This window comes from Cetorhinus maximus, chromosome 3, assembly GCF_964194155.1.
Source record: "Cetorhinus maximus chromosome 3, sCetMax3.hap1.1, whole genome shotgun sequence".
NCBI classification, from domain to species: Eukaryota; Metazoa; Chordata; class Chondrichthyes; order Lamniformes; family Cetorhinidae; genus Cetorhinus; species Cetorhinus maximus.
This window is the reverse complement of record NC_135881.1, coordinates 119,955,526-119,982,847: the sequence shown is the minus strand read 5'-3', so window position 1 is coordinate 119,982,847 and position 27,322 is coordinate 119,955,526. Positions and strand designations below refer to the sequence as shown.

Below are 27,322 nucleotides of genomic sequence, written 5' to 3'. Positions count from 1 at the left end.
TGATATCAGGACACACGCCCGACATCACCCCACGTCATTTTACGCCTCGGCAAGTGGGCCCCACCCCCGCTCGCCCCAAAGATTCTGCCATTGTTACAAACATCGGGCTTTACGAGGCAGTTATGTTTTAAAATGTCTCCCTTAAGATAAAATTGGGAATTCTGGAAGCACCCCGACTCAGAGAAAGACCTATGTGGTTTGGTTGCCATGGGGGTGAAACTCAGAAAGAAACCTATTGAAATCCAGTTACAGTTTGCACAGTTGTACACAATAACTCACAAAAGGGGGGCAAGGTGCAAGGTGTTTTGTGAGACACAAGGGGAGAGAGAAAGCAAAGGAGAAATAAAGCAGCTACTACTGTGGAGAAGCAGGATGTTTGTAAGAGTTTGTTTTCTGTTCAGAAATGACAAGACTTTTGGAAATTTAAGGAAACAAAGAATCGCCAAGGTGAGCCTTGCGGTGAAAGTCAAATGTGGAAGACTCAGGCTGAGTGGAACTACTTTTGAAAGACACTAGAAGTTTTAACCTTCTACAAAACGAAGTATTGAGCCTGCTGGAGAGCCAGGAATAACTTTGAACTTATTCTTGTAATACTACACATCTGGCCAAATGCATTGCTCTGCGAAAAGAGGTTATATGACATATCCTGATTGCATTAGTTAATTAAAGTGAAAGTACCTTTGCTTTAGTGAAATATATTTGTTAACTGTTAGGAAATGTTTGGTTTATGTAGATTTTAGTTTGTTTGTCCCTGTAAAAATCTTAAAATGTGAAATCGTGTCCTTTGGTAGTTTTGTTGGTCATTAGGGAAATTCATTCATTTTTAAAAGTTACTGGCCTCGACGGGGATTGCCAATAACATGTACGCCGACAACAGCCAGCACCTACCTCACCACCGCCTCTTTCAACTCCTCCATTGTTGCTAAATTATCTGACTGCTTATCCGTCATGAGCAGAAATTTCCTTCAATTAAATATTGGTAAGGCTGAAGCCGTTGTTTTCAGTCCCCATTCCAAACTCCATTCCCTAGCAACCAACTTTATCCCTCTCCCTGGCAACAGTTTGAGACTAAGCCAGCCTATTTGCAACTTTGGTGTCATATATGATCCTGCGATGAGCTTCTGACCGCACATTTATGTCATCATTAAGACAACCGATTTCCACCTCTGTAACATTGCCTGACTTCACCCCTGTCTCAGCTCATCTACTGAAACCCTCATTCATGCCTTAGTAGCTCTAGCCCTGACTATTTCAATACACTCTGGCTGGAAACCCATAGTCTATCATCTGTTAGATTATCCAAAACTCTGCTGTCCACGTCTAAACTCACAGTATGTCCCATTCACCCATCACCTCTGTGCTTGCTGACCGACGCTAACTCCTGGTAAAGTAAAGTCTTCACTTTAAAATTCTCTGCCTTATTTTCAAATCCCTCCATGGCCTTGCCCCTCCCTATCTCCGTAATCTCCGCCAGCCCCACGACCCTCCGAAATATTTGTGCTCCTCTAATTCCAACCTCTTGTTCATTATTGCTCCAACATTGGGGGCTCTGCCTTCAGTTTCCTTGGCCCCAAGCCCTGCAAAACAACTTTATCTATAATTATTCTCCAAAAGTTGCACTAGATACTTTCAATTACCCTACACTTGTCTATATTAAGACACTCCTTAACACCTACCTTTCTAACAAGCTTTTGGTCATCTGACCTAATATCTCCTTAAGTGGCTCTCCACAATAGCGAACTAGGCAAATCCAACTCTCCCGACTGCTCTCCATGTCCTTCAATTTATGAGTAACATTACAATAAAGGTTTATGTAATAGAATTTTTTGAAAACTTTACATCTATTTACACAATCCATAAATTTGGTGGGGATATTTACAAGATCACACTTGGAAAGAAAAACTAAGTCGCACAAACTTAATGTATATACTTTTTTATTCTAAAAATAGTTTAAAACTATGTCATACTTTGACATATTACAATGCTACTGAAACAAATATAAAAAAACAATGCCACAAAAATGTACACATTCAGTGCTAGTTACATTGTTTAAGCAAATAGATTGGTTTATTCAAAGTCAACAGTTTGTAAGGATAGCCCAGTTCAGGACTAGTCAGTAATATTTAATAAAAGAAATGCTTTAGGATTATAATTTCCCAGCCCTGGTATCTAACATGAATATGGGATGAATTTAATAGGCCACCCATGGTTGGGAAAACAGGTAGGGTAGACGCTGTGCTTTGGCCTCGGGTCTCTGCCATAACTTTACGGGCTATAGGGGAGGCATTTAGTGGGCCACAGAGGCCCTTAGGTGGGCAGTTAAAGTCCAGTTAATAGTGCCATCCTTCCATCACTCATATTTAATGGGTGACACGAGAGGCCTGTGCCCAACATGTAGTCCAGCTGGTTTAAGCATGCAGGATGCAGGAGAGTGAAAGGCAGGGGTTGGGAGTGGTGGCATCTCCTTCCAATGGCCCCCTGTGCAAATTGTTGCACCCCCCCACCCCCACAATTTTGCATCCCCCCCACATCCGCTCTCCCTACTACCTCCTTCCCTGGGCTCTGCCAACCCGAGCCTGGTGAGACTCGACTTATCTGGGATTTGGGGCATCCTTAATTCCTTTCTTTTGGGCCTACTGCAATATTGGTAGCGGCCACCGATTCTGGCCTGTGCAGAGCTGTAGACCTCTGATTGGCTGGAAGCTCTATGAGGCAGGACTTCTTCCTGGAGACAGGTGGAAGCCCCACCTCATACTAATTAAAGGGCCGTCGGCTGAAAAATTAAAGTGGGGTGAGCTGACTAAGCGGAGGCTGGCTCGACACCACAATTTAAGTTGGGGTGCAGGGAGCCTGCCCTCAACATGTAATCCAGCCCCATATCTTATTTCTGTGGAAGTACATTGCATGAATAAAAATGGACATTGTTAAGGCTTGTTTATAAGTCAGTTTATTATTTTATAAAATTAAAGTTTTTGAATGGGTAAAATTGTACTGGTGTAGTGCGAATACCTAAAGTAACTAGATAATTGTTTGAAGAAGGTGGAAAGGAATTTTACTTTGAAACTTTGGCATAAAAAAATCGGGTTGCCTCACTTGTTTTTCTTCGTTAACAATAATTCACTTCAGAGAATTGTTTTTACGTATGCTTGAATTATATGAGTATGTTTTTCTGTCATTAATATGAGCCCTTGTTAAGAGATCAAAGCTCACCTATTCTGCACAAAGTGTTACAGGGAACGGATTAAAATCCTGTTTGCAGCATCTCTCAGGTTAACTGCATATAATGATTAATTAGCAGCAATTACAAAAAAGATATATATATCTTCAGTATGTCAAACTTAAAGAATAAACCATTTGGTAAGATTTTACTTAAACAATATCTTAAGAAATATTAATTATAAACATGGTTTTATTAAACAGTAGCAACATATAGCTTTACACAGGAACCAACAAAAAAAAACAAAAAATAGTCTCCAATACAAAGAAATCAAAATAAATTAACAGAATGAACAAAGATCAGACATTAAATGATTATTTATCCTACCACAGTTAGAATTCATAATAAATATCAAAACTTTAATAATTGTTAGTGCAAGTTTAGAGTCTTTTAGGAACAGGATTGACAGCTATTTGCCCATTTTTATAATTAATGTGCGAAACTGTACCAGTTGAATCATCAATTGCTAGTTATATTGTTTTCCAAAGTGCACAGTGTTAACCAAAGAAACTCATATAACAGGAGCATTACTGCCAATAACTGAACATTAAATATTATTGCAAAACAAGCTTTATCTATAGTTATTCTCCTACAGTTGCACTAGATATGTTTCAGTTACCCTACACTTGCACCTTATACAGTTACATCAGTAGTATCAATGCACTTTTTAGAAATATGAAAAATAATGATGCGGACAAGAAACAATAAATTGGGATTCTGTTTCTCTGGGGAGAAAACAGTCTTAATAAAACAACTTGCAAACTGAAGAGATATAAGAACATAATTTTGGAGATGTTAATGCTTTCCAATTTTTGTTGGAGTACAAGCATTCATGTTAAAAATACTGAGGATTATAATGCCACTTGAATTGACAGCTTCAGGACATTACAAAATCAAACTATATCTCTCTTAACTAATTGCAAGAAGATACTCCATACACGGGAATGTACACGCAGAAACAATTCTTTGCAGTATTAGTGAACAAACAGGTAATGCATCATTTGACATTTCGCTGAACACCATTTTAATTCAACTAACGCCCTGAATATTTTAAGTTGGTGAAGCCTGTGCTAAAATGACACAGGCAGGAGAATAATTTAAGGGTTAAATGTTTGTCTGCACATTTGGGCACCCATAATTTCTACGTTTATATATAAAAAGGCTATGAAATGTAAGTAATGCAACACAGCAAGTTCAATAATGCTAGAAATGAACAGTAACCAGAACAATCCACTGAGGGAGGAACCTTCCCATATAATAATGAACATAAATATTTGATCTATCAATTCTTCAAAACTTCTCCTCACTTTTGATCCAGAAAATCTCCCTGTCTTGATGGATCATTCATTTATCATAAATTATACAGCTGAAAGTTGTTTTATACTTATGTTATAGCTATCCTGCCACCAGTGCATCATAGAATTACTCACAGTTCTACAGGAAAAAAAATACACATATAAACATGTATGTATGTGGACAGATATACCCTTGCACATAAGAGGAGGTAAATAATGCTAACTAAAGTTAGTATATGCTCTTAAATAAATGCATTAAAAGGCTCAAGGCTCATCTGATGTAACTCTGTGGTGGGACATGCAAGCTTCTAAAGTATTCATTCTCTCAAACAGAATCTGACAATTTCTTTAAGAGCAAAACAATAGTACTTCACAAGAAAGGAATTGGGTGGGTGCATAAAGGGCAGTTGATTCACTACCTATTATTTTCTGCCACCGCTGAAAGTCAAAATCTATCCTTTGCTTTAACAAACTAATAGGCAGGGGGAATTATTGAGGATTTTTAGTGCAGGATTTATTTTATTATTCGTTCATGGGATATGGACATCACTGGCAAGGCCAGCATTTATTAGCCAGCCCTATTTGCTCTTGAGAAGATGGTGATGAGTCACCTTCTTGAATTGCTGAAGTCCATGTGGTATAGGTACACCCGCAGTGCTGTTAGGGCAAAAGCTCCAGGAGTTTCATCCGGTGAAAGTGAAGGAATAGCGATATATTTCCAAGTCAGGATGTTGTGTGACTTGGAGGGGAACTTTCAGTTGGTAGTGTTCCTTCGCATCTGATTCCCTTGTCCTTCTAGGCAGTAGAGGTTGAGAGTTTGGAAAGTGGTGTTGACAGTACCTTGGTGAGTTCTTGTATATGGTACATACTGCAGCCATGGTGTGCAGTGAGGGAGGGATGTAGTGTCAAGCAAGTGTGCAGCTTTGTCCTGGATGGTATCAAACTGCTTAAAGAAAAGGATAGATTTTAACTTTCAGTGGTGGCAGAAAACAATAGGTAGTGAATCAACCGCCCTTTATGCACCCACCCAATTTGCTTGTGAAGTACTATTGTTTTGCTCTTAAAGAAATTGTCAGATTCTGTTTGAGAGAATGAATGCTTTAAAAGCTTGCATTTCCCACCACAGAGATACATCAGATGAGTCTTGAGCTGCTTGTTTTGGAACTGCACTCATCCAGGCAAATGGAGACGATTCCAGCACATCCTGACTTGTGCCTTGTAGAGGGTGGACAGGCTTTGGGGAGTCAGGAGGTATGTTATTCACAGAAAAATATGCAGCCTCTGACCAGCTCTGCTAGCTAAGTGTTTATGTGGCTGGTCCAATTAAGTTTCTGGTCAATGGTGACCCTCCAGGATTTTGATAATGGGGGAGTCAATGATGATAATGCCATTGAGTGTCAAGGGGAGATGGTTAGATTCTCTCTTGCTGGAGATGGTCTTTGTCTGGCACTTGTGTAGCACGAATGGATGTATATAAAAATACAATAAGGATAGGCAGTATCAGGGGGGAGCAGGATGTGATTTTATTAAAGTAGGTAAACTGGAGTTGAAACTGCAGTTTCAATACATTCTTTGCATTTTGTGCAGTTCCAATATATGGGAGAGATCCTTGACTACCCTCTTAAAGGACTCCCACTAACAAAAGTATAAGCCTGGAAATTAGACTTTAATATATTATTGTAGAAATAGATTAATGCCAGCATCAAAGTAGCAGATAGAGGATTTTTCAAACGAAAAGGCTAACTTGGTACGATAATATTATACATTATAATTCCCAGTTTATAAGGTTAAAGAACAACCTCTCTTTCACCAGCCAATTTTGTAAGTGTAACATACATAAAGTTGCTATGGAAATACACAGTCCATTTTACAACATAGATTTTTCTAAAAATGAAAAGATATAGAAATCACGGGCTGGATTTTCAATCAGGGTCAGGAATGTGGGGCTAGTTCCGGGTCCTATCCTTGCATGGGATGCTTTAGGCATGTCATAGGGTTGCCAACCCTCCAGGATTGGCTTGGTGTCTCCAGGAATTGAAGATCAGTCTCCAGGGCACTGCTGTGTGCAATCCTGGAGAAAAGTCGTCTGGACATTAAAAAAAATTTTTTATGTCATTTTCTTTAAACAGTTCTCTCTACCAGCTATGAAAATATTGAAAATGGGAAATAAAGGCTGTTTGGCTGACAGTCAAGCATCATCTAATTCAATAATGAGTTTGTCTGCTTTCCAATTGGCATAGGAAGGCGGTATGTCACAATGATGGATCTGTTGGCCGATTAATGGCTGGAGTGTGGGAGCAAGTCATGTGATGAAACCTCCAGGGATTTATTTAATCACAGTTGGCAACCCTCGATGGCCACTGCAATTTTCAATTGGCTCCAGCCAATTAAAGGCCAGGGAATGGGCTCCAGCACCTTGTGGCCATTATGGGTTCCTTGCTTGATCTTTTCTGATCAACCCTCCCACAATGTTGGCCTGGAAATGGTCCAGATCAATGCGGGCTTCCCATATCATCGACTGGAAACTCCAGCTGGCCTGGGAACATGGCCTTAATAGACCTCACAATTTACAACAAATGGTCCTAATTGGCTATCTAGCCCTATCCGTCCCCAATCTGCCCTCATTCAAAATGGCTCTGTATTGGGATTGCGGCAATGAACTGGCACGGAGACCGGCGGCGCCAAACTATGTGCCTGCCTGCCTCCAAACCCTGATCCTTATAAAAATCCCGGCTCACATTTAAAAATATAGAGATGAGTTTGCATGGAGGTTTTCCTACTTGTTTGATGTAACTTTGGTGGAAGTGCCAAGGAAATCCCTGAAAAACGTTTTAAACAGCATCCACACCATTGTTCGGGTGATTTAGGTGGCTGTTTCAACACAGTTACACCAGGCAAGCGGGAGACTCTCACTGGATGTTCGTCCTCGTTAAGGATTGTAGCATTTGTGTTTCAGATATTCAGTACACACCAAATTCCATTTATCAGCTTTTTATCAACTTCAAAATAAATAAACATGAGAATAGGAACCATAAGGTAAATATAGATCTTACCAGTCAGACATTTGTTCTCAATAACATTGGCAAATAGAGGTGAAAGAGTTAAGCAGTCATTGGACTATCACAGTATTCTCTTTTTTGGAAAAAATAGTTTCACAGATTTCAGTACTAATGCAGTATTGTTGATGATTCTGTATTTTGTTAAACTTAGTTCCCCCGTAGTGATAACAAAAATCATAACAATAATGCACTTATTTCCAGTGGTTTGTTTACAAATATTATTGCACAGGCAGTTATTCATTACTGGTCTATCTCACCTCTTTCTCTTCAGTTCCAAAATTGGTGATTCTCATGAGTACGGCATATAACAAACAAAATGTTTTGTTAAAATACTAAACATTCACAGAATTCTAGGATGCCTCTACAGAGTTCACTATTTCTGAAGTCATTTTGACTTAACTCTCATTGAATTTCAATTAGTTGGAGCCAGAAATGCTTTTAAACCGTTATTGCCATAACAAAAGAATGCCAATGCTTGACACGCTATGTGGGACCTTGATGACTTTTTTAATGCAACTCTTAGTTGCAGTAAAATGTTAAACCTTGTACTTAGCTGCCTATTAGATAACATTTTTCACTAGCTTTTTAGGATTAAATAAATGCCATCAATTGGGAAACAGAGAAGGAAACAGGTTTCTCTATGGAAATAGTTTTCTCAATAATATTCCTGGTGTCACTGAATTATGAAGACAGACCGGAGAAAGTTGAGCTCTTCAGCTTTGACAGGAGGTGGTTGAGAGGAGACCCCATAGATGTACATAATAAGAAATAGTGTAGAAAGGGTAAATGAGAACTACTTAAAGTTAAGCCATGACAATAGGTCAAGTGGATAGAGGCTCAAAATAGTGAAAAACTAACTTAAGGCTGATGTCATAAAGTTTGCTTCGTGAAAAGTAATCAACACATGGGAGTGAAATTGGCCCCGGGCAGTAGCACAAAATCGGCGCTTGTGAATCAGCAGCCTGATATACACCCTGTCTGATTTTCTTTTCCAGTTCTGTTGCCTGCATTATGCCACCGCACAAGACCAATTTCACCCACATGGAGTGGATTTCCTGGTGAGGAAATGGAGACAAAAGCTTTCAAATCATTTAAGAAACAGTTGGGTAATATGATAAAGAATTGGCACTGTCAGCTTTTCTGGATGGGTGAACTTGGATATATTGAACATGCCCTCCTCATCCATATCTATTTTGTGAGCTGGCCATTTGATCTGGAGCCCATGAAGGAGTTTGGAATCCTGTAATATTTTTGTAATGTTTCTGTTACAGGTCAAGCTTCTGAATTACTTGCATTTTGTTGATGTACGCATGGTGCTCCTCCGGTTTGTTACGCCTGTGTGCTATAGTTTTTGAACTAACTATAGGTAATGAAGTTTTTCCCTTGAAAAAGAAAAGAAATTTGTACCTTCAATAGTTTTTCCCAGTATATTTCCCTCATGATGAATTACAATAAATAATCTAAACAATTTTAAACTTTCTGGCCGCTTGTAAATCTATAACCTATTAGTTCTACCTTTTGTGGAGGAGATATTTTACAATTGCTTCCAGGATGACTTGGTTCATTTGAATTCCAGTGCATCATTATTTGCCTGATTACCACCACAATGATTAATCCAGTCATAACCGTACCAACAGAGAAGACAAGAAACATTGCAAGGATATTGTGGCTAGAGTAGTATTCTGCAAAATAATAATAAAAATAATAATCTGAAAACATTATACGTCTTTTATATTTAAAATTTCACTTCAATGTGAGACTTTATGTATTGCACATTACTGTAATTAAATAAATGCTCAAAAAATTCAACATTCAAAAAATCAGTTAATTTATATGGAATTTCTAATTACAATATATTAGATTTTGCAGATGCAGGCTCATTGGGTTATTGATAAGGCAAACACAGCCTGAAGGATAGATTTACTCAAAGTTCAAAGAAATCTTTGCAGAACATCAGCTAAGACTTCTCTTCTTTGACTATGTGCTTTAATAATCTAGTCAGCTATAATCAAAATAGCCTAATTCAAATTATTAGCTAATACAAATTAATGCTGTTCAAAAATGCCCTCTAGTAATACTTCACTAGAATTTATCAATTCTCAACATAAAGCATTCAATTCTTTTCGAGCAGAGCTGTGCAGGTTGGAAATTTTGGGAAAATTGTAGATGAAGCGGTTGGAAAATCATATCTGACCCATGAATTTCTTTCCAGCAGGAAGTGCAAATCAGCTCAAAAATTGACACCAAGTCACACAAGGAGGTCTGCTGATACTGAATTCTTGATGTCCCTGGTAAGGTTGACACCAAGTGTTTGAGTTTTGAATACCAATGAGGACCTCACTTCCCTGTAAAAATGTGTGTACGTGTGCAGACTGGCTTCATTGGTCAGTATTTTATGATCTCCCCTATTCCCCATCATTTTTCTGCCGATTAAGTCCATGGTGGAAAGGTCAATTTTTTCCAGACCGTACGATTCTTAATCAGATTTTTAAAACATTTCAGCGGCTAACGTGGGGCTCGAACACACAACCCTGAGATTAAGAGTCTCATACTCTACCGACTGAGCTAGCCAGGGATATGCTTTTTAAAGAAGATGTAACTCTTTCGAGTACATTCACAGTTCTTGACTTTTTTTTTTGTTCAAAGTCCTGGAGTGGGACATGAACCCACAACCTTCTGACTCAAAGGTGAGGGTGCTATGAACTGAGCCACAGCTGACACCTCTAAATGGTGGAAAGGTCCATGGACAGCCTAATTTAGGCCTTTAATGGGTAATTAAAGCCCAATTAAGGACCTCTTCCCACAGTTGCTGATATTAATCCATGCCTGATTGAGGGACCCAGCATCAGGAAAGGGGGGGTCTGCTGAGAGCCGCCCCCTGCCTTTGCTGCTGACTCCCCTCCACACTTCTCCACTGCAACCACCCTCCCTTTACAAAACCCCTCCTGCCATCAATTAGCTCTGGTGTGGGTCACTCCATGATCCTGGGCCTCTGGTGGGTGTCATTCCAGCAGCAGCCATAATTCCCCCAACTGTTGCAGAACAAAAGAGGAGTCAGCCTCTGATTAGCCAGCAGCTCTTGATGGGTAGGACTTTCCATCCCTGGGATCCTGATCCCACGAAATGCCCACTAGTGATTACTCAACTGCCTGATTGGCATGTAATACCAGTGGGCTTCTGGGAGGATTCAGCACAGTGGCTCCATTATAAAAGTCCCCCCTTGAATGCCATGCTGCAGATACTTCAATCCTCCACATGTCCCTTTCTTATTGCACAAGGAAGTGAGGGAGGTAAAATCAGGGTTTTAGCTTGCATTGCAGAAATCCAGAGCATTTCTAACCATAAAGCACTACTTAGGGAGTCACCTACCAAACACAGAACACTGCCAAGTACCAGGTTCAAATGATCCTCTGACACATTAGTTGTCACGGCTGTGTCCTAATAAATTTCTAATCCGTAATGTTATGATTTAACATCATATTCAAAATATTAATGTTGAAAAAAAATCAAGACTGATCCCCAATTGTAAAGAAGAATAAGCTGTGCGGAAAGACTGAAAGAGTTTCCAGACTGATGTCTAGAAAAAGGAAGTGGTTACAATGGCCCTTATTGAAGTACGGCCTGAATTTTCTCACAGGCAGTGAGGCTGTGCAAAGGCATAAATCTGGAAGTCCTGCTCCTGAACCGGGCCCCTGCCATTTTTGTCGGCGGGCAGCGGGGGAATGGGGCAATGGGGAAGGTTCTAAATTGTGCATCTATGGGTCATGGAGGCAACTCCACATATTAGGTGCAGCTGCCTTGGTCAGATCTGATTATGGCTAGTGGGATGTCCAAAATACAACTTGTGCACTTTAGACCTGGTAGGAGAAGGTCTAAACTGCCGGAGTTCTTTGGGAAAGTAGGGTACCCTTTTGCATATGGTCCCGGGACCTTTGGGAGAGGTAATGTGCTCTTTAGGAGAGCTTAGGTGACCTTTGGAATTGTTAAAATTAGACATGAATGTGCATAAAAAGTGCATAAACACATGGGAACTGTCAAGCTTGTTGGAACTATCAAGAGAGCAGTCAAGCTGACAGAGGATTTAAATTTCCTGCCCTTTAACGTTTGAAAAAATCTGCTGCATTAAAAAAAAATCATGCTTGCTATTTCATTCTTTCATTGGCATAAGCCTGAGGCTTACCATTACAGGATCAGTGCTGTATGACTGACTTCACAATTTTTTATTACAATGTGGTGCCTGTCAGTTCACGGTTTGACAAACAGCTCCAAGTGCTTATAAAGTCTTTGAAGTGGGACTATGAATACAAAAGCGTGTTTTTATAAGGGATTAAAGGGAGCTGAATATAGTGAATGGGTTTTTATCAATGAGAGTATTTTTTTGAAGTAATTAATTCATCAATAGACACTTAAGAACTTTATTTAATCTCAGCATGGCTCCTGAGGTCTGCCCATGGTGGATATAGAATAAGTTGGCATGGTAGGTGTATAGGCAAAGATGGTGGTTGGGGGGCAGGGGTTGGCATGAGTTGGTATTTGGGGTGGGTAGAGGGCCATAGATTGGCCAAGAGGGTATGAGGCACATGGGTACGTGGGGGCCTGAGGTGGCATGGGTTGGCATGGATAGGGCATGGGGATTGTGTGGGGCGTGAGGGCTGTGTTTTGTTTTATTAATTTTTGAATATCTCCAACAAAGTGTCGGCATTAAAGGTTGGTCTTTCGCCCAGCCTACCTCTGTACCTGGCAGCCTCCAAACTCTTTCTGGCATCGCCCACCACAACTCCCAATTTCACACACCCTGCCAACTCCCCCTAACAAGTACAATGGGACTATTATTAAAAATAATTAATATAATAGAAAGATGAACTTTGATGGGCTAACTGATATATTTTCAGTCCTGACATTTCTTGTGTTTTTATGTAATTACATAAAACACTTACCTGGGTTTTTCAATATATAAAGATATTCTTTTTCAGTGTCAGTTGCTACCATCTTAAATTTATATAAGCATTTATTTTGTGCTTGAAAAACGCAGTGTTGTGCTTTTTCTTCCTCTAATTCTGAGAACAAAACATAAGTTAATGACATGGTCAACAAAAAAAAAGTTTCAATGCTATCCAACCGTTGAAGAGCTCCTACCGGCTTAAGTTAAAGGCAAAACCAATGGTATCAAAAATATAGCTCTTTCCTGAGATTGTATTTACACAGAAATTACACTGAAATTTGCGTAGGTCTTGTAAAAGGGAATTTACGCTCAAATTCCTGAGCAGCTCATTTGTCTATGACAATATAAAAAATAGAGACAAAACAAGCACAAATGCAGCACTATCATTAAGGGTAATAGCATATGGTTTCTGTTATTGGCCATTCAAGCTGCTTAGTCCTTCAGAGTAGCTTTGGGGAGGGATGGGGCGGCAAGATTCTAAGAGTGAAGATAGGTAGAGTTTTCTACCAAAAACTAAGGTGTCTTTTATTGAGAACCTAATTCACCTGTTGTGACAATCCATGAAAAATACTATGGGCTGAATTTTTCCATCGGTGAGTTGGGGGTGGGGCCCGCTCGCCGACACAGGATGACGTCGGTGGGAACCCCCGCCGTCATCCCGCCCCATTTAAATCTTCAGGAAGGCAGGGGCACAGCGCGATCAGCTGTCCGCCTGCCGACCTGTCAATGGCCAATTGAGGCCGTTGACAGGATAATTAGAACAATTAAAGGCCCTGCCCGTCCAACCTTAAGGCTGGTGGGCAGGCCAGGAGCCCCAGCGGCAAATAGAAAAAACATGAATCCTCATCCACGGGCGGGATGAGGTTTCATGTCGGTTTTTAAAAAGTTTATTAAAGTTTTTGTGCAATTTATTAACATGTCCCATCACGTGTGACATTGTCACATGAGGGGGACGTGTTAATGATTTTTTAATTTTTCTATTTTTAAAGTTTGAAAACCTTTCAGCGATCTCCCTGAGGCAGCACTCGCGCATTTGGGGAATGCCCCCCGCCCGCACAGGAAGTGCATAGCGCTTCCCGCCAGATATCACGCTGGGCAGGCCTTAACTGGCCCACCCACTTAAAATGGCAGTGCAGCCCGCTTCTCCGGCAGGGATCGGCTCCCCGCCTGCCCGATAGGCCAAAAATTCAGCCCTATATCTATTTTTTAAATTGTTGATCTCTGCGTTATTTGAAGAATTCTGAAAATAGACCTGTACATTTCTCCACTTTCAATACACAGAGTTCAGTGTTAGAACTGTGCATCCTCTCCCAAATAGAAAAAAAGCGTATATTCTGGGAGCTCCACTAATTAACCAGTAATCATAGGAAATTATTCAGAGGTTTTGTCCATTTTAAAAAGAAAAACAGTCCGATGTGTCAGTTAAATTGTTAAGTAGCTTTCAAGAATAATTTTAAGACGGTTATTTTCTCCCAACACAAATAATACATTTAGACATGTATTGGAAGCTTCAGTGTCAAACACGGGAAAATATTGGATCAGCCAGTCAATTTACATCCCAACTGACTGAATTCAATGGGAAGAAAGGAAAATAATGGATGGGCATTTGGACAGGGTGTATGGCAGAGGGGAGGGCAGGATCCAATAGTGCCCATTTCTCAACACTGCCACAGGTGAGACTTTTACCTTTGTCTCTTCACTTTTTTTCACTGTTCTACAGATTCGAGGCAATACATGGCCATCTGACAGAGATTTTTGCAACCATTTTTGCAACAATGGTGATATGACAAACCTGATTAATAAACATCAGTTTGTGTATACTATACAGATTTCCATATCCTGAACTACCTGAATTGTTACTCCATGGTGATATTATTCATGTATCGTGAGAAGATTGCTCCTTTACAGTGTCACATGAAAGTGGTGTTACTGTAAAAGCCAAATCTGAATCCAGTATCAAAATTTAAGTGGGAGAACTCTAACAGCAAGGGCTGAGAGAGTAATAGGAGTTGGGATGTAGGGAACATGATTAGATTGAAGCAGCGATCCCAAGGATAGTAATGTACTTGTAGAACAGATTTTGGAGCATTTCTCCATTCTAACAAGGTTAAATCGATTATTAAAGACACCCCCACACACACACCACACCCCCGCACCTCCCCACAAACCCGCCAGTGTGAAGCATAAGCACGGAACCTGAAACAGTGGAATCCAAAAAGAAATAGATACCTGAAAGCCGGTCCACCACCACCATTTGAGAACATGAGATGGTGCAATTGGCAGGAGACACTGCCCAGTAGTTTAACACATGACACTGCACACACTTCCTAGAAATGAAAAGTTAGATAAACCTTCAGTAACGTTAATGTAAGTATACACATTTCATTTCAGTGCATTTGTGTATTCATACCTGAATATGTGCAAATGTATATATAGTTTTGTTACTGTGAGATCCTTGACCATATGAGAGTCACTAGGCAAAAATCAAGCTCACCAAATACACTGGGGGCATAAAGGAAACAATGCAAAAATATGTTTTTAAGAATATAAAACAAATTTGAATTACACATTTGGTCCTCATTTGTAAGTGGAAGCCATGGGCAAAAAGGATCAATTTCAGGATGCAACACCTTGCACCCAATCTGCATCTGTGTTACAAGTGCCACCATATTGATAAAGGCAACTTTTCAGGTGTCCTGTGCAGCTGCCTAAAGGACTCGAAATGTCAACTGTATCCCTCTCTGCAGATGCTGTCAGACCTGCTGAGTTTTTCCAGGTATTTTTGTTTTTGTTCTAGATTTCCAGCAACCGCAGTATTTTGCTTTTGCCTAAAGAGACATTGGGCTGCTTACACATGTAAATGAGAGACCTAACATCCATTTTTGGGCCCCTTGCAGAAATTGGTTTGGATTGAGGCTGCAATGTTTGGGAGTCTTCAGTGGAAGCTGTGGCTATGCCATTCAGCAGTGAAGTCAGGAAGCACTTTTCCACATAAGAGGTATTGGAAATCTGGTAGCGTGTCCCCAAAAGGTTGTGGATAGTGGGTCAATTGAAATTTTCAAGATCAAGCTTTATAGATTTGTGCTAGGTAAGGGAGGATTTGTGCTAGGTTTAAAGGAATATGGAGCAAAAGCAAATAACAGGAGTTGAGGTACAGTTCAGTCATAAACTGAATGGCAGAACAGGCTTCAGGGGCTGAACTGTCTACTCCTGTTCCAATGTTCTTGCCTACATATACATCATGCTTTGATTGTACTGAGTTCACAATGCTGTTGCTGATATATACTATACAAAACTTTATTTAATGATGGAAGTTCACAATGTATGCCAAATTAAATTTATATAACACTTTTAAATAGAAAACATCCCAAGGCACTTCCAGTGACATAATTAAAAATGGACACCAAACAATAAAAGGACATATTACAAGAGGGGATTAAAAACCTGGTCAAACAGATGAGTTTCAAACAGTTATAAAGGAGAGCAACATAGACATCATAGTCATAGGCTGCGTATTTCTGCCCCATTCGCGATGGGCATCATGGCAGGCAGCCGGGAAAAATATGGCGAGATGTTAGGAACCTTTCAATGACAATGAAGGGAATCAGGAAAGCGAAGCAATGATGTCCATTCATGCAAGACTAATCCTGCAAAGTGACAAAAATCAGTTTTATGTCGTCTTGAAACCAGTTTACAATCATCTGCTCCACCCATCAATGACGGGCCACGGCACATCAGGAATGTCATTTTAATACATTTGCATCTCATTACAAGTCCTGCTCGCCTGAATCATCCCCCCACGCTGGATCATCAGCGTGCAATTAGAATGACGTGTTTCACAACAGGATATAAGCGACATGCACTTTGCTCGTGACTTTGAGGTTAGTTCGCCTACCTTGCAGTGTGCACTGCTTGCTGGAATCAGTGCCAGGCTTCGCAGGCAGCACCACATTGCTTTCAGTGGGGTGCCACAGATAAGTCTCTACCTACCAGACCAGCAGTAAGGCTTTTAATGGGGAACTGACCTGAGGCAAAGGGAAAGGTTACAGGGCTAGGGCTATACTGGGGGCGACAAGTGGGGAAGATTGCATTAAGGCGCATGACTGGGGGCAGGGTCAGTGGGGGGTATATGTTGAACAGTATAACTGGCTTCAAGATGGGGACGGCCTTAGGCACATCCACTTCAAAATGTTCAGGGGCTAACAAACAGAGCACGACGGGATCAAGGAATACGGGGGTGGATGGGGAGGTCTGCGAGTGAGGGAAAGAGGGAGGGGTTTCCATACTCACACTGGGAGGGTCCAAGCTGGTCTGGCAGTGAGCGTTCTGCACCACCATCCTTCAACCTGCAGCAATGGCAAAATTAAAATGAGGAGAAGCTCTGCTGGTGTAGGGTCTGTGGGCGGATTGGAGGGTAGGTGCATGCACTGGGAGGGGGTGGGGTCCGATTACATTGGCTGTGCATTCCCAAATATGGAGAGAGGCACAGCTGAGACATGTTAGGATCCTTTCAATGACAATTCAGGGAATCAGGAAAGCGAAGCAATGATGCCCATTCATGCAAGACTAATCCTGCAAAGTGGCACTAATCGGTCTCCTTGTTTTAACCCCTTGTTCACAGCATGGAAATTCCCCAGAGTAATAATGAACTCCAAAGCAATTGGGTGAATGAACAAGCTCCAGAAGCCTTTTAGAAAGTTGGTGCTGTACAGTTTACTAAAGAGAAGCCTAGGGACCCTCTCAAATAATCTCATTTCCTAAATGATTGTTTATCCTCATGGTTATTCCCTGGAGTGTAGTGTTAGAGTGCAGTAAATGAGACTCACAGCACCTGGGTGAAAGCAGCAGTACATCTAAGCGCCTAGCCAAAGCAATGTCATAGCAGTCATTCATGTTGGAGGTGGGGGGGTGGTGATGGCTGGTGGTGTTGGAGGCGGGAACCTTGATACACACTTCGTACTGGCAATCATTTTAGGGATGAGTACTCTCGACAAAGGAACAAAGCACTTGAACCCACATTCACTGTAGAGTCATTGACAGAAAGAAGACCCTTGGAGAATAATGCTGACACTTATCTCTTTCTCATTGATACTGCAGAGAGGAGACCAGGAAGGTGGAGGCTGGATTTATCGCCACCAGCATTATCACTTTCAGGCCAGAGAGAAGAAGGAAAAGATTGGCAACGGGGGTGCCTGGATCGCTAAAGGGAGGAGCATGACCCTCAAGACCAAGGGCCTCCTCCGGACGCAGGAGATAAGGTTCACAGGGACGTCGTGTGTAGGCAGCTGGCAAGGCCCAGGGCGTAGAAAACTCGTATGTCTTATCTACAGATAATGGCTCCGCATGTCCAGGGATCTGGGGACTCACATTTGCCACATTCTCCAGGAATTGGTGCCACGGGGGCTGGGAGGGCATACATTGCCAGTGGCTCTGAAAGTAACGGCCACTCTAAATTTCTACACCAGTGGCTCCTTCCAAGGGTCCACTGGGGACCTCTGTGGGTTCTCTCAAACATCCAAGCACAAATGTATTCATGAGGTCACAGACGCCCTTTTTGCCAAGGCCCACAATTATGTCAACTTCGACAGCGATCGAGCAAGCCAGGGCACCACAGTACTGGGCTTTGCCGATATTGCCGGGTTCCCACAGGTGCAGGATGCCATCGACTGCACTCATGTGGCTATAAAAGTTCCCTGGCAACAGGTACTGCAATACATAAACCGGAAAGGCTACCATTCGCTCAATGTACCACAAGGCGACCACAAGAAATTGATCATGCAGGTTTGTGCCAGATACCCAGGAAGTGTCCACAACTCATACATCTTGAGTAAATCACAAATGTCGGACATCTTCGAGGGACCAAACAGGATGCAGGGCTAGCTTCTCAGTGACAAAGGGTACCCAAAAAGGATGTGGTTGATGATGCCTATGTGGTGGCCACAGACTCCTGCAGAGAGAAGGTACAATGAGGCTCATGGCGTTAGCTGAGCATTGATGGAGCAGACCATAGGGATCCTAAAGATGCAGCTCCGATGACTGGGCAGATCTGATGGAGCACTCCCACGCGGTCTCGTGGATCATCATGTCTTGCTGCGTGCTGCACAACCTGGTGCTGCAAAGGGGGGACAACTTGCCAGATGATGAGATGGAGGAGCTGCATGTCTCCTGCGATGAGGGGGACCTCTCAGGAAATGAGGGTGATGAATTCAAGGAAGGCGAGGCTGTAGAGCAAGAGACCATAGCACAGGCCAGATGATGCAGGCATGTTCATGAGGCCCTGATAGCCACCAGATTCCACCAGGAGTATGACGAGTTGTAGTGAGTACCCTATTGGACAAGAGCCCTCCATCATGGGCCAGCATGAGCTACAGTAATGCATTTCCTCTCATTTCTCCCAGGCTCTTCAATGCGATAGCGATCTGATCCTTTGAAAGGTGATGAACCCTTGGCAGCACATGTCCCTGTTGAGATGAGGTGCTAACTGGAGGAGGGTATCCTGGCATCAGAAGTCAAAAGGTGCTACCTCTTCTAGCTTGTCTCCAGCATCCCAGTCACAATGGCACCCTGCAAGAGCCAGGAGCTGTTGCACGATTCTCAGTGGTTTCGTAGCTGTATGTCTTCAATGTGACAAAGCTCCTCAATCCTCCTCCACCTGAAGCAATGGAACTTTGTAATATCGATTGTGAATCAGGTAGTTCACACTTGGGCAAGGCAGCCGATGATGTTCTGCTGCTGTGAATCCATTTATGGATGACTCAGTTGCCTGTGGTGCATAAATCACACTGACATCCGGCACTCTCAGTGAGGGATCCTGGGCTGCATTTATTCTCAACTTGATATGGATGTGGACCACCTGAGCCTGAGAACGTCAAACACTTGCCTGCCAGAAATTAAAATGCCTCCTCTTTAACACAGACATTGTGTCCTCATGACCAGCCCTGGCCCTTGCCAAGTCCACAATGCACACACACCATGCAGCCCTCAAGGTCATGCGTCATTGCGAATAAAGAGCACACTTCAACTTTAGTACATCCTCACTCCTATCCCTTCGCTCCCCTATAAATTGTCTAAAGCAACCATGTGCGCTTCCAGAGCCTGCTCAAAGCCTCTATTGCCTGCCAGAAATGACCATCAGGAACTAGCATCAGTGGCGTCGGCGCGTGCTCAGATGAGGGGATGCACAGCACTGCATCCCTAACTTGTGACAAGAGCCTTGTCCTCGCAAGACACACAGCTACAGGGTGGGAGGTGCACAAGGTTGGATGTTCGAGCGCCAGGACAATAATGTGGCTGAGAGGGGCCGAACTTCGTCACCTTGAAATGGCAAGGTGCCCCACTTATTGGTGAGCTTAGCAGATGTTGGCTGACAGCAGTTCACACGCACTCTAAGGGCTCATAGCATGAAAACCCTGCCGAAAGACAGAGAGCACATGGAGTTGCACAATTTATGACCCTTCTCCACGCGTGAACACATCACTTCTTGTACACTGCACCTTCACCTTTCAAGAATGCAGACAAGATAGGAGAACACCTCTGCCTCAATCTTCCACAACCAAGAATAAAGATGACATGACCCTGCAGAGCATGTGAATGAGATTCGCTCCATAAGCATATTTAACATTAAGATCGAGACATCACTGATGTTGAGAATGATGAAAAGGGCCGCACACTGTGGTGATATGGAAAGATACTATTTTGACAAGAGGCCCATGATCGCAAAATGTGTGACAGGCAGTGGGGGCAGGGGGGGAGGGGTGGGGTGGGTGGGGGGCACATTGTGTGCAATCTGAGTGACAGCAACACAGCTCATCATAACAAGGAGGCATACACAAAAGATGTGGAGTGGGTATGGTTCTATTTACAGTTATGAACATTACCTGTTGTGAACACTCGTGCCACCGTCGCGCTCCTATTATTTTTTTGATTCCCTAATCCTACTGCTACGTCTGGATGCATCCCTGACATCCACAGTGGAGGTGGAAGCAAACTGCTGACTGCCACAACCTGTTGTCTGTGATGACTTCAGCTGACGTCCTCCAGAGGGCTGAGACATGGAGGACCCTGGCCTGCTTTGGGTCTCCTGCTGTGGGCTGCACCCTCCTCGGCCTGTGGAGCTGGAGGTGATGAGGTCACAGGAAGAAGGGATTGGGATCAGCCGGACACTTTGCAGTCACCTGAGTGGATGGCCCCAGGGTGCCCAGCTGCTGGTCCTCCTCCATATGGGTGCCCGAGGGCCCATGGCTGACTTCTCGAGGGGAAGGGGCAGCTGGAATGAGATCAAGGTGCCCCACACGCCTCTCGCGTTGACATTGATGGATGCCACCAGTGTCTATACCAATGAAGTGCAGTTCCTGTAGCAGTGCAGGACCGATGTTCTGGTCTCCATAGTGGCTGCCATCCTAGTAGTGTTGGCCTCGGTGCATTGGCATGACGGCGCGATGAGCTCCGAGTGAAGGCAGACAGACTCCTCCATCGTCTGTTCCAATCTGAGGAATGCAGCTGAGATCCCTTCCTGATATTCCCATGCTTGTCGCTGCAGCTCCAGCAACTGATTTAGAAGAGTCCAGAGCTCATCATCTGACTCGGACTCAGCTGAATCGTCATCTCCAGCAGTCCTCTGAGTGCTGGTGACCTCGGATGTCCCTGCCTTCGCCTGCTGCAGATCAGTTGTGCACTGTGCTCACCGGATCATGACCCTGAGCCTACTGTAGATCTAGGTCCCACCGAGATGCGAGTCTCTGCACTGGTGGAGGGTGTAGGTCAGTGCTGTGACAGGCCTTCAAGGCTGCTGTGTCCACGGAGCTAGAGCTGAGGGTCTGGCTGGCTGAGGGTGTCAGGTGCGTGGGAGAGGTGTCTATGGAAGAAAGCAGAGATAATTAGTGCATGGCAATGAGTAAAAAACTGGAGATTGCACTTACAGTAGCATAAACTGATGGATGATCTGGAGCAGGATCCTCATGTGGGCGTTTGCCATCAACCTCACCGTCACCATAGGCATGGTCCACGTCCTCTATGGCCAGCTCGATGACTCTGTTCTCGAACTCCGTTAGCACCTTGAGCTTCAGCACTCCACCCCCGGGGCAGAATTGAGAAATATTAAAATTATTAACATGTCTCCCTCATGTGACAATGTCACACGAGATGGGACATGTTAATAAGAAACACATGAAGTTAATTAAATTTTTTAAAAACAGACATGAAACTTCATCCCACCAGTGGATGAAGTTTCATGAATAATCTGGAGCCCGCTGGGGCTCCTGGCCTGCCCGCCAGCCTTAAACTAGGCCGGGCAGGTCTTTAAAAAGGTTAATTAGCCTGTCAATAGCCTTAATTGGCCATTGACAGGTCGGCGGGCGGACAGCTGATTTAGCTGTTTGCCTGCCTTCCTGAAGATTTAAATGGACTGGGATGATGTCAGGGTTTCCTCCCAACGTCATCCTGCGTCATTTTCCCCTCGGTGAGCGGGCCCTGCCCCCAAATCGCCGAGGGGAAAATCCTGGTGCCGGTCTGGGACCTCTCCCTGCAATTGTGTACAATCTTCTCCTGCATAAAGACAGATGGGCAGAGTGTGAGCAGGACACAAGCCAGGGCCGATGAGAAGGATGCCTGGCATTTGTGGGTGGTGAGTGGTGCCATGGACGGGATGAGGACATGATCTGCAGAGGAGATGAAGATGTGTGTGTGAGAGAGTGAGTGGTGATGTCCCTTGAGTTGGCAGTGAGTGAAATGCCAGTGAATGTGTGATGAGTTTGAGAGTGTGAGAGTTTAGAGTGATGAGATGGTTGACTTACCCTGGTGGCACAGATGAGATCATTCAATCCTCTTTCCTGGGTGGCAGACCTCTTCAGTGCAGCGTTGGTACTGACCACTACTGCCACCACCTCCCAAGCCTTTGTGATGAGGTTGGTGGGCCTCCTGCGGCCAGAGCAAGGGTGGAGGACATCACGGCGGGCCTTCACAGTGTCCAAAAGGTGTTCAAGTGAAGTGTCGCTGAACTTGTGTGCTGCCATCTTCTTGGCTTTTGGGGCCATATCTTGAGTGAAGCCATCCTGGCCTGCAGACATTGAGAACTGTGTGCATGGCTGCAAGTTAAATCCCGCCCATAGAGTTATAACACAAAAGGAGATAATTTGGCCCACTGAGTCCATGCCAGACCCCCACAGAGAAATCTGGTCAGTCCCACTCCCTGCTCGATCCCCGTGGCCCTGCAAGTTCATTTCCTTCAAGTGCCCATCTCATTTCTTTTTGAAATCATTGGTTGTTTCCGATTCCACCGCCCTCATGGGCAGCGAGTTCCAGGTCATTACCTCTGGCCACATAAAAAGTTCTTCCTCACATTCTCCCTGCATCTCAGGCATGAGGGTTTCAGCCACAGGTGGGTAAAACCAAAAGCATCTGCATGCAATGTTATGCGGATGTAAGCAGTACGTCTTTGTGACAGAGAGGGTATGGGGTTAGAACTACAGCTCAGGGTCAGGTACGAGTCTGACACTGCAAAAAGCTTGGTTCAGTTTGAGAGTGTGACTGGGAAGGAGGATGGATGAAGTGGCAAGGATAAGGAGTTTCTGATGGGGACTAAAGACAATGGCTTCAGTTTTGCTAGTGTTTAACAGGAACCAACTGTGGCACACCCAATTCTTGATATTGGAAGTTGGTGGGGAGAGGGGGGGTAAAAGAAAGAAACTGCATTGCAGACAGTCAACGAGAAGGACTATGAAATGGGGGGTGGTATCGGGGGCCATCGGTGCTTGAGAGTTGAAGAAATGGAGATTGGGGAGATTGGAACTCAGACAAATGGGAGAGGGGGAGACTGAGGTTGGCGTGGGTTTGGGGACCAGCAGTTTCTGCAGAACTGGGAACAACAGCAACATTATGATGAGTGGGAGCTGCAACATGGTACAAGTTACAGCAGCAGAGTAGAAGTTCAGAGGAAATTCTTGGCAATAATACAGACACACACACATACTGTTACTGGTGTGACAGAGGAGTCTCTGTTTTACCCTCCTCACAATTATATAAACAGTCCCCTTTTGGTGGCACTTATTACACAGGCACCGATGTGAAAGGAAAATTTTTTTTTAAATTCTTTTTTCACATTAGGGTTAAAAAGCTAAAGATCTTGCTATGCTTAGGTGCTTAAAGAGTTAATACCATATATTCGTATAGTATAACCATTCTAAATGTATGGTTCACTGTGGCATATTGTGTTGGACCATCTCTACTGATGTGAAAAGTAAGCTATTCATTTAGATTCATTTCAGCAAGTGCTAAATGTAAAAAACAGTAAAATGATGTGTATGCATGAAATGCACAAGCATACCAGCTGTTTTCACAGGAATTTTCACATGTAGGGCAAACCTCACAGAAACGACCAGACACTCTGGATTCAGTGCAATGACATCTACCACAGATACATGCCCCTCTTCCACTGCAGATCTGACCCTGCCCTGTCCTGCAGGGCATTAGGGATGAAGAACAGTTACAGCTTTCACCTTCCCAGCCGGCGTAGCATTGGCATTCCCCTCCTTTACATTCGCCATTGCCTGAAACAATTGAGAGATATATTAAAGTTTCAGAACGCTAATTAAACAGGCATGCCAGGTCTTAGTTTGTTGGCTGTAGTCAAAAACACCGATTCACCATAATCAACATCATTCATAGGTCACTTCACAGACTTTCACTCCGATTTAATGAGAACGTTAGGTTACGTTTCCCAGCAGACTGTGTGAAAACACTATGAAAACAAATTTTGGGAAGTACACACTTGGAATTTTATTTATTGAAGCATTGGTAAAATGATTCTTTTTTAGAGCAAGCATTAACAAAAAGTGGCTATTTTCATTTTCAATTATCATCATGAATACGTTACACAACTTATCAAATGTGATCCTGTCAGAGAACTATACAATTAGATATAAATATACTGGGCTCTAGATTAGGGAATTGATCGACCACATTAGCAAAAGGTAAATGAATCTCCACTTTAATCTAATTTGGACATTGGATGGTATAGTCCTGAAAACCTACAATGCTTTTGGAGCCTTTGAGGCACGACTATGAGAGAGGATGAGAGAAATAGGGCAGGATCCTGTTATGCCAGACTTAGAACATTGGGGTATGCACCAAGTCCAGTTCACCCATCACCCCTGTGCTTCCTGACCTACACTGTCTCCTGGTTAAGCAAAGCTTTAATTATAAAAATTCTTATCCTTAGTTTTCAAATCTCTCCATAGTTTCACCTCTCGCTATCTCTGTGACCTCCTCCAGCCAGCCCCACATCATCCAAGACATCTGTGGTCATATAATTCTGGCCTCTTGAACATCCTTGATTTTAATCGCTTCAACATTGTGGCCGTGCCTTTAACTGCCGAGGCCCGATAAGCCCTAGAATTCCTTTCCTAAACCCCTGCCTCTCTTTCCTCCTTTAAGACACTCTTTAAAATTTATGTATTTCTCCAACTTTTAGCCATCTGTCCTAATACCTCATGTGGCTCAGTGTCAACTTTTGCTTTATAATGCTCCTGTGAATCACCTTGGGACATTTTATTGCATCAAAGGCTCTAAATAAATATAAGTTGTTGTTTAAGACAATTCCTGTGGTTGTTCTTTGAAGCTGTCAGTCTGGTTGAAAGTAAGACTGGCAGGATGAGGTTTTCAGTGGGAATTCCTGCCAGCCCTTCTATCCATGCCCCCCAAATGTCCTTGAACAAAGCATCCTGTACTCTCGGGAAGGCAGAAGTGGGGCCCACCAGACTCTAAAGGCCGGTTGTCTTACAGCAGCTAGTCGCAAAACAATTAGTTCCTGTAAAGAAAGCGACCCTTATGGATAAAGCCAATCTTTGTTCATTTCTTCTTCTGCCTGCTCTGTTCCCCATACACAATTTCTCTGCTCGCTCATCCACGATATCGCATCTGCACTAATACTGGCTAGGTCACCTCCCCACCTCATACTGGCTGCTGGCAGAATTTTCCATGGGCTCGATGCCAGCTATCTATAGACAAAGAATTCTTGCATTGCGATTGTCATTCCAGCTGCTCAGGACTTTCTAGTTTTTGGGTTCTGTACTCAGTTCATATGCAGAGAATTCCCCACATATGGGGAAATATGTGAGAGTTGCACAAAAAGTAGGCTATGTAAGTGGAATAACTATTGGTGATCCTTTGCCACTGATGAATCTGTGCACCAAAACCCAAAATCTAGGTTCACATATTTAACTAATGGCAAACGTTTGTTATTATTCATGGCTGTTAAGTAAAGAATTGGCAAGAACACTTGAAATTAAACTTTTTCCAGACTTAGATCTTATATTTGTTGGAAGTGATGCAACCAATAACAAAAACCCCCATTAGGCATTTAAGGGCAAAATTTGCAATGTTATCATAGCAACTCTACTAATAATGGTAATGAGCGCACATTGCTGTATAGAGGGGTGACCTCAATGTATATTGAGATCCACTCACCACTATATTAGCGTTGTTCTCTCTGCCCGGATTGGATGCAAGGAACATATTTGTGGTGGGGCAGGACATTTAGTTCAACAAAGACAAAATGCAAATAATCTCAGTACAGTCCCGCCACATAAAAACAGGCTGAAATCTTAAATTTCTCGATTATGCCTCGCTGGTATGGGAACTGAACCCAAGCTACTGGCATTAAAAAGCACCACACTCTAACCATCTGGGACAACTGGCCACATGTCCTTTTGATTGTACCCTTTGATTACAATGGAGACCAGCAACTCACCCATTGCCAAAGTATAAAGAAAATGACAGGTGCATGCCTGTGATTTTCCACTAAGTGCTGGTGGCTGAGTTGGTTTCTTGTCTCTGATGCGTATTTGGAAAAGTCAAAAAGGTAAGCCAAGGTTTTATGAAACACATATTATCACAAAACTTAACGTTAATTCAGACACTATTCACAGATTACTTAAGTATAAATGCCTATTCATACATGAAGAAGGTAGTGCTTCAAGGGAAAATTTCCAAACACAATGCTCAAGTAAAGGCATGTCATTTTCATATCTTTAAACATGGACAATGCTTTTATGGAAGCTTGTGGAACTGTCTTTTATTTGTTTAAAATGGACACTAATGAACTGCTAACATGGCTGCCAAAGGGTCAGATGACCTTTGCTTATCCAACACAGACAATGAAGCTTCCGGAAAGGTGTATCTGAATCACCCTGGGCGGGGAACCTCCCCTTGGAATGAACATATCCAGACAGCCCTCCTTTGTGGAATTCATGCCTGCCATTGTTCTAAGCTTACTGAAAACAAAGAGGCAATGGGGTCCTAGATTCTATGTCTCCAGATTTACAATTTAACAAAAGAAAGCTGATGTGACCAGCTACCCACAAGTTATATGTGAAAGACCATCATCTATCTCTTATTGTGTATTGATGGCTTTGGACTTCCAAACAACTCTGGTTGGTTGATGCCTGTATTGGTCATGTGATCAAAACCAGCTTGAGATAATGAATTTTATCCAAAGACTCAGAGACCAGGGCCGCCGGCAGAAAAGAAACACCAAGGAGACCGCAGCAGCAGAAAAGGCAGTGTCATCTTTGCCTTTTAAGAACCATCAGTTGTCAGCCAGTCTGAGATCCAGACTCTGAAACTAGCTGCAAGTCATTAAGCAACCAAAGTATTTAAACTGTTTCAGTTTCAAAGTTCACTTGACAGCCATTCTCCTAGACATTCAACTACAATGAACCATGCAACCTGTTGTGAACCTTTTGCTTTACATGACCCTTACTTCAACTTTAAGTCATTGAACCTATTCAAGAAACCACAGGCCAGCCACGTGGGA

At 43.0% G+C, this 27,322-nt stretch overlaps 1 protein-coding gene across 2 annotated transcripts in view; it reads right to left on the bottom strand.

The window, feature by feature from the left end:
- Window positions 1-4,567: 4,567 nt before the first annotated feature.
- The window catches only part of itgb8 (integrin, beta 8), a 117,566-nt gene continuing 94,811 nt past the window's right edge, over window positions 4,568-27,322 (bottom strand). The window contains exons 11-15 of one of the 2 annotated variants that reach the window (XM_078538862.1): window positions 23,834-24,056; window positions 14,743-14,840; window positions 12,509-12,628; window positions 9,087-9,253; window positions 4,568-4,651 (exon numbers count right to left, since the gene is read on the bottom strand). In XM_078538862.1, the coding sequence (XP_078394988.1) occupies window positions 4,640-4,651; window positions 9,087-9,253; window positions 12,509-12,628; window positions 14,743-14,840; window positions 23,834-24,056 (620 nt within the window). In that variant the 3' untranslated portion in view covers window positions 4,568-4,639. Of the gene's footprint in view, window positions 4,652-7,651; window positions 8,954-9,086; window positions 9,254-12,508; window positions 12,629-14,742; window positions 14,841-23,833; window positions 24,057-27,322 lie in introns of those variants that run through there. The other variant, XM_078538863.1, reaches the window with a different exon arrangement.